The sequence below is a fragment of the Charadrius vociferus genome, unplaced genomic scaffold (assembly GCF_000708025.1).
Source record: "Charadrius vociferus isolate BGI_N301 unplaced genomic scaffold, ASM70802v2 scaffold251, whole genome shotgun sequence".
Taxonomy (NCBI): Eukaryota; Metazoa; Chordata; class Aves; order Charadriiformes; family Charadriidae; genus Charadrius; species Charadrius vociferus.
In genome coordinates this window covers 1,348,828-1,358,939 of record NW_009646963.1, presented here as the reverse complement: position 1 = coordinate 1,358,939, position 10,112 = coordinate 1,348,828, and the positions used below count along the sequence as shown (strand labels likewise).

Below are 10,112 nucleotides of genomic sequence, written 5' to 3'. Positions count from 1 at the left end.
GGGGCCATCCGCACAGCGCAGCCCCTCTCCTCTTACCCGTGCTGGGACAGAGCCTGCCCCCAGCCCAACACCCACTGGTTCAACTTTTGTGGCCATTTTTGGCTTGGCGATGCTTTCCCCTCCCCTTTTATCAGTGCTAGAGCTGTATTTTGCAATGACCTGTTCCCTTTTGCCTCCAAAGCGCCACACCAACTGATGTTTGCAGGTGCAGATTGACTTTCTTTCAATGCATTCTTGCATGCTAGAATGTCCCTGTGCTAGGTATAGCCACGCTTTGTATCCAAATACACCAATCGTTTCTGTTTAGTTCACTGACAGCTTCTTTTTAAAAAACACTGGTAACTATAAAACCAGGCACGTTCAGGTCAGTGTCATTGAACCAACCAGAAAAGTAACACTGAAAAGATCTTGAAAGAATCCAGTGGGGTGCTGGCTGTAAGGAGAGAATTGTCAAGTGAGTTTCTGAGGCAGGTCTGTGAGAACCACAAAGAGGAGAGGCAGTGGAAAATAAGACTTTTGAGACCACTTTTATTCTTTCGGATTATTTTGTAGATGAAAAGCATAAATATGCAGTTCTCCTGCTGAAGTAAAAATCTTAACAACGGTATTAAGTATTTGCATAATTCAATAGCTTTTAAAGCTTCCAAAATTAGTTATTAGAAAGATGGATGTGAACATGGATTTCTTTACTTGTGATTATACATAGAAGCTCCTTTATGCTATGGTCTTTTCAGCCATGTGGTTAAAAGACAGTTACTACTAATCTGAACATCAACGTCTCTTAACACCTTGCAAAACAATTTGTCAGGAATATTGCAGGAAGAAAGAGAAAGGCAGCTCCAAAATCTGCAGCTGTACTGTTTCAAGCAGTGTAACTCCATCCCTTTGTGAGTTCCAAACCTGCCCAAGAGCTGAAAAAAAGCAGTTTTCAGGAACTATTTAGGCAGGAGAGGGTAGATCTAGACACCAGGATTCCTCTTGAAATATATTTATAGGCATTTCTGTATTTCACAAATGACCTGCTTCTGTGGTTGAAACACCATACGGATTATTTACGTACTCCTTCTTAGTATTTACTCCTACTGGGGGCATTCTGTAACAGAAGGGTTGTCAATCTGGATTAAAACTTGCTTTCTTTAGGGCTATAAATGAAGGCAATGAAGTATGCATGCAATAGACAGGAGTATGCAATAAACGGGAAGGAATGAAGGAGACCTATATTTATTGGATGGTAAGACTTTTCAGGAGCGCTGTTCTGAAACTGTGTTTAAATGTCACCTTGTTGACGGACCTGAAACTATCTCCCTGCCCACCAGCAGCACATGCCAAATCAGCTGACGGGCCGTGGATTGTTTTTGCAGGAACTGAGCCAGAGCTGGGCTCCTCTGGGCACCAGGCAGAGGCACACGATGCTGTGGGACAGCGCCGCGGGGGAGGCAGAGCATGGCTGGGTATGCAGTGTGGGGCTAACAAGGAAGGGAGTGGGCCAGGAGTACCTCACAGATTTTTTCCAAGTTTTTTTTTTTGTTCCTAGAATTGGCAAGACCCCAGGGTTGTCATTTAACCAGGATACCCTTGTATTTTGGTAAACTAATTCAGGACTAATAATTCTTTCAGTAGCTGCGTGCTCAGTGAACTGCTGCTGCAACCAATGAGAGCCCGAAGTACAGCAGAGCTGGCTGACAGGCATACGTGTACTTGCAAACGTGATCATCATCCATAACCTCTACGGCTGTCTGATTCAAGATCCAGGACTGGAATTAAGCTAAGCTATATATTGGGCCAGATCCTTACTTTACTCAGCTGGGGACATCCTGCGCAGACTTGAGAAGTCTTTAGTGGAACCCAGCATGATCCTGCTTAGTCCTGCAACATTTCTGACGTAGAGTTTGCATTGGCGGTGGTCTCTGAGTGAAACGGGAGCAGTGTGCTCGTTTTATCTTGGGACAGCTTGCACCAGGTATGGGTGTGGGGAGCATGTGAGGGCAAAGTGACTATCCTCCCGTGGCCTGGGCTGGTCCTTGGGGAGCACAAAGGTGAATTTCTGCAGGAGAGTGGTAAAGAAAAGAAAGAGCTCCATTCTGGCCAGCTGTTCCCCCAGACAAGCACGGCGACCTGCAAGAGAGGGAGTAGAAAGTGCCTGTGAAAGAGGACATGAAACCACGGTGGAGCACATCACCCCTCCTGCTGTGCCTCTGACTTGCAGCTGGATCCTCCCCTCAGATTTACCTGCTGAGAAAGGCAGGAAAGCCTCTGGTTTCACAAACTGCCCGTTTGCATCCAGGAAGTGTTCAGGGTAAAACTCGTTTGGCTTCTCCCAGACTGCCTCATCCTTCAGCACAGAAGACAAGTTGGTGATGATTGTCGTCCCCTGCACTCCTCCACAAGAGGAAAATTCTTATGTGAGAATGGCAGCATTACCTTGGCACAATGGATCAGTGCTGGTCCCTCTTTGGTCCATGTCTCCCATCTAATAGCAACCATCGTTCGGTGCTTCAGAATAAGGCACCAATCTCCTCTTCTGTATCTTATTTAAAACAGAGGTAAAGCAGGGTGCTTTTCCAGTAACTTGTGGTGCTTGCCCTATGCTCTGAAGCATCTGAACTTTTGCAATTTATATCCTTACAAAGGCCATTGCATGCGAATGCCAATTTCATGGTTACACAGTGGAAACAGACTCTGCTTCTCAGATCCTCCTGGACTTGTTTTGTTGTTGGAGAGAAAAAGCTGACTGACAGACTCTAAAGCCCAACTTTTCCAGGGGCCATGGGAAATTGCAAAGCTTTCCTGTTTCACATGTCAATGTTCTAAGCTGGAGGAGATATTGCGAGGCAAAAGAAAAATAAAATCCTAGGGCTTGCATTGCTACCAGTGCTGCCAGGGCAGAGTGCTCTTGCTGCCTCTCACAAAGGCAGTGGACTGAATGCCAGTGGCATTTGAATAGCTTCAGAGATTTGAGTTTTAACTACTACCATCTTAGGAAAGCCAGTAAGCTGGTGTCGTGTGCCTCCAGAGAGCCTGCTGGGCTCCATTATTTTCTCCTTTTAACACAGGCAGTGGATGCCACAGCTCAGCGAGAGGAAAGCAAATCTCTGCACTGAGCTGCCGCTGCAATTGGGTTCCCACATAACCAATGCAAATCCAGAGCACAAATGTGACCATCTTCCCGGATTTACCATTTCAAAACATCCTACTTCAGTGCTCGCCAGTGACTGTAATTTGGGGCTGGAAGTGCAACACTACAGAGTGGCGTGGGGTCACCCACACCCCAGGCCTGGTGTCTACACAGGGAGAGGATGCTGCATTGCCAATCTAGCCACGGTCACCTTGGGAATGAAGAAGCCTTGCAACTCGGTGTCCCGGTACGTCATGTGAGGGAGTCCAATGGGAACAACATCCCCGTAGCGTTGCACTTCATGGATCACAGCGTTGGTGTAGGGCATGCTCACTTGGTCCTTCATGGTGGGTGATCTCTCTCTGCCAATCACCTTATCAATCTCTGCTTGGACCTTACCTGAAAGTAGCACAGCTAAGGAATTAGAGCACCAGAATAAACAGAAGGGGCTGGTACCATCTGTAGGAAGGCTGGCAGCGTGAGATTGTAGACACTGGGCGAGAGCAGGACAAGCAATTAGTGAAAGGAACAGAAACTAGAGGGGAATGCATTTGTTTTCAGTTGCTCAGAGCCATCTGTGTAACTATTCTTTGTGCATAGTGTCTTTAATAAAGATCTTGTCACTCGACATGCCACCTTACCCCTCCTCCATGCAGCTGAAAGCATACCTGGGCATTAGAGAATTAAAAGAGATTAGCATCTATTCCAAATAGTGGAAAGAGGGTACTCTGGCCACTGGAAGTCCTCAGGTAGCCTTCAAAACGAAGGCGAGAGCAAACTTGCCCTTCCGACTCCAGTCTTTTTATCAGGGCTTCCCCCCCACCAGCCACCAGCCCCTGCCAGAACAGCTATGTTTAGCAAGTATTTCTCCTGGTTTCTGCTAGACCAACAATCACCAAAGCTGTTCCTCATTGCAAGATCCCCAAACCATGAAGAGAAGTCTCCTCGCAGAAAAATGAGGGTTAGAGGGAAGACGCCACACCTCTGCCTGTCTTCCTACTTACGCTGTATTTCCGGGTGGAGAAGCATGTACAGAATTGCCCACCGGAGAGTGGTGGAGGTGGTCTCAGAACCAGCTACAAACAAGTCTGCAGTCACCAGACGAAGGTTGTTATAGTTGAAGCCGCTCTCTTCAGCTGCCTTACCCTGTGCAGAGCAAACAAGTGGGTGACTGGAGCTGGGGTACTTGCTGGGCAAGAAGACCAGAGTTCCAGAGAAGTACTGACAAGCACTAGATCTTTTTTTGCTGACCAAGAAGCTCATTGGGAGAGTAGAGCACAACACAGGCAACGGTCTGTGTATGAGTGATGTACTTTGGTAACCCTGTTACCACCTGTATTTGAAGGTCATCAGTGACCTCCCATATCCTGAAAGATGAACGCTACACCTGCCTTCAGGATAGAAGTGAATGTCTTGTGCTCTCAACTCAAACAGACAGGAGGCCCCTGCCACTTCCTGTAACATCCTCCCCCAGAGGAGGTGGAACACAGTTACTCAGGTTTGATCAGATCATAAAACCCACACAGTAGAGAGGAGGCTGCATTGATGTGGCAAATGCAAAATTAACAGTATTTTGAGGGGGTTGTCTATAGCTGTGCATTACAGATTGTCCCTGCTTCTGCCCTGCTATTTTCTTACAATAAAAAAAAAAGATCAGGGTATCATTGCTGCCTATTAAGTCTGCAACACCAATTTCAGCAAAACTGGTCTCTCATCCAAATGCTAATTGAGCTCAAATTTGTTAGCATATGAGATATGACAAGCTCTCTGCATGAGTTCATCTGCTTGTCTTTTCTAATCCTCTTTATACTTTCTTTTCCTAGGGACTAGCTTCTGTTAAATTATTCTGTATATTTTGATGCTGTTGTAATATGGATAGCAATTAATAAAGCATTTAAGACTCGACTGTTGTTCCAATAGAAGATCTCTGCCAAGGGAGCTACAGGGCTGACCAAAGTTAACCCAGTAGAAGGATTTATCAGACTGGCTTATCAGGGGACCTTAGTGAACAGAAGAGAGATGTGACAAGAGGCAGCAGCTCACATCCACCCCCAAATGGTATCGCTCAGTGCAGAGTAACGTAGGTCACGTTGTTCTGCCCATGCAAGCTTGGGGGGGAACACATGGACTGGAGGTGCCCAGCTCCTGCAGTACAGCAAAGTTTGTTATGCACCGCCGCAGTCCAGCCTGAGTGAGGACTCAGATGGCGGAAGAAATTCACGGGCAGAATTTGCTACAATTGCTCATCTGGCATTTGAAATTTAGTGAATCCATGTGCAGAAACATATGGTGGATGGATGGGCTGATGCAAGTACCTTTGATTTTATACTGACTTCATGGCTGACTAAGTCACAGGAAAGACTCCTTTTAATTTCAGTGAAGTTCAAATTTAGGCCTTCATCTGATCTGTAGGGAACAAGTTCTTAGCAAGCAATTCGAAGACACATTCCAAAGGGGATGCCGTCTTTCCAAGTCATAACTTGGTTTAAAGACAGGCTACAGACTGGGCAGTGGTACCAAAAAGCCAGTCTGTTGTGGCAGTTTTGTCGTTGGTTTTGGGACATCAGTCATTAAAGGCACTGACATACACATGTTGACTTGTACCCTGGCACAAACTTAGCAATATTAGTGAATTCTCAGTCATTGCCTTTTAAATGCCTTCAAAATGGTCTAGGCTGGAAAGAAGGGAGTTGCTGGACACTGAGGGGAACGTGAAAGTAGAAAATGGGAACAAGAACATCAGCAGATAATATGGTCTCTTAAGACAATAGAGGAGGTTACAGCATGAAGAAGTTAACACATTTCTTCTCAAGATACAATGTGGAATGAAAAAGTAGGAAATTAGTAAGAGGTTTTATGCAGCTTTATGAGGAAAGTAAGCTTCTATCAACAAGATTAAACAGGCAGAGGAATTTCCCCTGGACCCTGAGGTTCTGCTGGTGTCACCCTACCTTCTCCATTTCCTTTAAAAACGCATCAGTGAAATCTCGGGTGTAAGCAGGGTTCCAGGTCTGCATGTGCTTATCTATGAGCACGTCTATGAAGTCCATGAACGCCTTTTGCCCTTGAAAGGCTTTCTGTGGCACGCCGGGGATGTGCAATAAAAAGGGCGCCACGTTAAGAAGCTGGGATGCCAGAACCAGAGAAAGAGAGAGAGAGAAGATATTATGTGATGCAAAAAGAAAAATAATGAAAACACAATGTTCTCAAGCAACAGAGGGCAGTTTCTTACAAACATATTACGCTCTTGGTTTACCTGAGGCAGGAATCCAGCTTCTTCATTCAGGGAGTTTTCAAACAAATGTAACAGCTTCTTGAATGTCTCATCACCGTAGCTGAAACGCTCTCCATAGACGGTGATGCAGATCACGTTGCAGACTGCATTATTTACAAGAAAACGTAAATCGAAAGGACGACCTAAAAATGGAAATGGAGACCAAGCAATGAAGCTAAGAAACACCAAGCTGTTGGATCTCAGCTGTCAGCAACAAGAATACACAAATACCTCCTTGATCCCCAAACAGCTTAAAGTACAAATGCATGGTACTAGGAGTGGAGATCTCATCTCCTACTACTATTTGGTTGAACCTTGTTTAAAGGAGGAAACTCCCAAGAAAAGCTGAGTTGCAGGGTTGTCCTGTGACTTGACAGATAACACTTTGCTTTGCGTCTACACGACAGGCAATGCTGACAGGCTGTGAAAACTCTCAGCTGCACTTTTATTGCATGTGATAATATCAATATGTTCCACTAAACTTCATAAAGGTAATAGTTACCCAGATCTGGGAATAATTATTTTTTTACCTCTGTATTTCTATTTATTTCCCATTTTTTTCCTGTTTCAAACGGATTAGTGTTACCATAGCCCCACTGTGTAAAGTAGAAGCGGCTTCAAGGTAGAGCAGGGTCAGTAATGCATATAGACTAGAAACACTGCCTTTGCTTAGGAAGGGAGCACTGCACGCAAACGAGAGCGGCTGTAGTGTTGTCTCTCTCTGCATCACTCTATTGCCTTTTTCTATGACTTCCCCATCCTTCTGGATGTGACAAACCTTCTTCAGAATTGACTGCAGAGCATAGAAATCCAGCTTCCTCTGTCACTCGCTCCTCCAAGGATTTCTTTCCCATCCCAAAGTTCCTCAAGGTAGAGAGCGTGAATTTTCTTAGCTCCTTCCAGATGTGCCCGTATCTTGCTACAACAACCCCTGGAATTATGGACGAGCAAGACATGTCAGGAGCTCTGACCCATCAAGCAAAGTTCACTAGAGAATAGCAAATGTGAGTCTGGAGGTACAGGTCTGTGTAAATAGGTAAGAGCTTGGAAACAACAATTCTAAAAACGGATTACTGCACTTTCTAATGCATGTGCACGGCTAGCAAAGGTGGAGGGGGAATTCAATGAGAGCAACAAGCACTGCTAAGGATAAAGGAAGCACTCCCCCAAACCATTCAGCTTTGCACCCTTGGCTTTTGTGAACTGGGTGACAGCTTGTGCCACTGCAAAGGAGCTGAGGATGAGAGAGATGTGGGCTGGGTGCTGGATAATACTCTGTCTTGGAAGAAAGTTACCTTTTTTTTTTTTTTTGTGACAACAATTACATGCTCATAGTGTGTGAGCATAAGCACTAATCACTGGGTGTCAGGAGCTACCAGCTCCAACACTGGCAGGAAAGTTGTACCACTGATAGTGTCCTAACTGAAAAGGTGTGTATTAACACCTGGAGCTGTACTGCAGCCACTAAGGGGAGCCTCCTTTTCATCAAATCTGATTTTGTCACAGCCAAAGGGTGGCAGACATACAAGGAGCTTGCCCAGAGGGACATGAGGAGGTGGCACTGTACTGAGAAAATCTTCCCATCTACCCACCATCTACTCAGTCCTCCTTGTGCTAGTGCCAGTGGGGAATGCCCATTTCCAAGGAACTTGCCTTCAGATTTATTTCCGTAGCCCAGATGTTCATATACTGGAAAGTATGGCCGGTCAGCAAAGTCCTCTGATCTGTGGACCAGGGCTTCCTTCACTGTTTTATACCCATTCAGTACTACCATGTTGGTCCAGCAGTTCTGGAGACTGAAGACATTTCCAAACTTCTTGTGAAGCTGCCAAGATAAAAAAGTACATCCCTGAAAATGAGCTGAATGTGATGTCAAAAATATCACTATATCCTTCCTTAGAGCCTTTACTATTTAGTGATTTTTGGAGGTGCTTTTATTAGGAGACCTTCAGCTAATCTTTGACCTTTGTCTTTGTGGTGCAACAGCTCAGAGCGGTGGCAAGCAGCAGCTGAAGAAGGGTTCAATGCTCTGGGAGTGAAAAAGTTTAGAATATGCCTGTCCTGGCCAAACTGTTCCCATGACCGTTGTGCAAGTATTTTGGATTTTATCTGACAAGACAAGGTCAAGGACCTTCTTGGGGATATTCAAAGGCTGTATGGTCAACAATGAATTATTTTCCAATATTTGGTTTTATCTTGATCTGAAAGACTAGGCAAGTTTTGAGTTAATCTATTTCTGCTAGAATTAAATATGGATGACAAGGTGATAAGTAATTTATTTTTTTTTTAAATATGCATTTATTCCTAAAGATCTACCCAGAGACCGGTTCCCAGAAACACAACTGGAAGAGGCAATTCCACACTGGAGCTTCAGGTCAACTTTCTCCCTAAAAGGAGCATACACATGTAGTAAGACTGGTAACTGGCACACACCTTGCATCTGTTGTGATCTATAAGAGACATAGTTCTGACAGGAGGATGACTGCACAGGTAAGCCTGTCAGCCATACGCTCGTCAGCCATACACTCACCATGGGAGATTCCCAGGGAGCTGAGTCTCCTCCAGGTAGATAAGCCGTTTGACTGGACGTTGACTCCCAGGAAAGCAGGTTGAAACTCCCCTACTAGTCAGTAACACTGAACAAAGTGCTCAGGAGCATGTTATTGGAAGACAATGCAATAGTAGCAATGCTCCACAGACTGTGCTTGGTTTTCTTTTTTTTTTCCCCGTATTTTTTTTTTTAAGCGAAGTGTCATCATTTCTGCACTGTAGCAATGCAAGGAACTGAAGTATTTATGACTGTACTTGCAGTGGGGTTGGAAGGGAAATTAGCACTTCACTGGCACTAGAAATACATCATTAAGAGCGATTACTGGTCAAGATTGTGGTTCGCATGACTCTGATGTGATGTGATTTAAAAATGGTAATCTTTTGGACTATATGCAAGCAAATGATACAAATACTATATTTAGTTTCTCCATTTGTCAGATTTTGGACAGACAGCTGAACAGTGCTGTCCTAGAGAAAAGGCCTCTAGAGTTTGCAAACCAAAGCACGCTGCAAGCTGTGCTGTGCTTTTCCTTTGAGAAAAGCTAAGCCCTGACGTTGAATAGGAACGCTACGGAGATTTTGGGCATTGCTGCTGGGCCAAAATCCCACCAGCTGAGCTCTTTCACTGAAACTGTCACATGCCTGTAGGCATGCTTAAGTGACTCGCAGGGAAGTCTGCCATTCCTGCAGCCACATCCCCACCCCACAGATATTTGTTTTTCCTCCCTTGTTTGTACATCTCCTTGTTCCTTTGCCCCCACACCTGCCCCATGTTAAGTTGGTGGCCAGCTCTATAGCAGAGCAAGCATCATGCATCCAAGCATCATGTGAGGGGTGCTTCGTCGCGGGGGCACGCACTCACCTGGTTGAAGGAGAGGTGGGGATTTCGGAAATCAATGTACAGCATGGTCCCAATGAACGGCAGCGACACTGGGCCTGGTGGGTAATGGCTCCACTTCTTCCTGCGCTTCATGAAGTCCAGAAGTAAAGTAAAGACTGTAAGAAAGACTCCTAGTATAGAGATGTTGCTCCAGCAGGATGACAGCTGGGACCCCAGCCACAGGAACAATGACATTTCGTAGCCTGTCTACTCCTTGGTCTTCCTCTTTTGACCCAAGACTGTTTCTCCCTCTCCCTCTCCCTCTCCCCCTCCCTCCCCCTCTCTCTCTCCCT

At 45.4% G+C, this 10,112-nt stretch overlaps 2 protein-coding genes across 2 annotated transcripts in view; both read right to left on the bottom strand.

The window, feature by feature from the left end:
• NDUFA6 (NADH dehydrogenase (ubiquinone) 1 alpha subcomplex, 6, 14kDa) overlaps positions 1 to 1,721 on the bottom strand; it is a 4,385-nt gene extending 2,664 nt beyond the window's left edge. The window contains exon 1 of the mRNA XM_009895268.1: positions 1,685 to 1,721. Coding sequence (XP_009893570.1) covers positions 1,685 to 1,721 — 37 coding nt within the window. The remainder of the gene's footprint in view (positions 1 to 1,684) is intronic.
• Positions 1,722 to 1,936: 215 nt separating this feature from the next.
• LOC104295477 (cytochrome P450 2D17) lies at positions 1,937 to 10,014 on the bottom strand. The gene is made up of 9 exons (XM_009895236.1): positions 9,802 to 10,014; positions 8,043 to 8,214; positions 7,168 to 7,320; positions 6,372 to 6,532; positions 6,067 to 6,240; positions 4,120 to 4,261; positions 3,327 to 3,514; positions 2,230 to 2,371; positions 1,937 to 2,115 (listed from the first exon to the last, which is right to left on the bottom strand). Exons 1-9 carry the CDS (start codon positions 10,012 to 10,014, stop codon positions 1,937 to 1,939), a joined length of 1,524 nt encoding a protein of 507 aa, XP_009893538.1.
• Positions 10,015 to 10,112: the final 98 nt, after the last annotated feature.

Bases quoted from the DNA above. Each gene is read 5' to 3' on its own strand.
- LOC104295477 (XM_009895236.1), bottom strand. From the start codon at position 10,014: ATGTCATTGTTCCTGTGGCTGGGGTCCCAGCTGTCATCCTGCTGGAGC. The intron at 8,215-9,801 runs GTGAGTGCGTGC...TTATCTTGGCAG, and splicing joins CCCACCTCTCCTTCAACCAG to CTTCACAAGAAGTTTGGAAA. The intron at 6,533-7,167 runs GTTTGTCACATC...TTCCATTTTTAG, and splicing joins TGCAGTCAATTCTGAAGAAG to GTCGTCCTTTCGATTTACGT.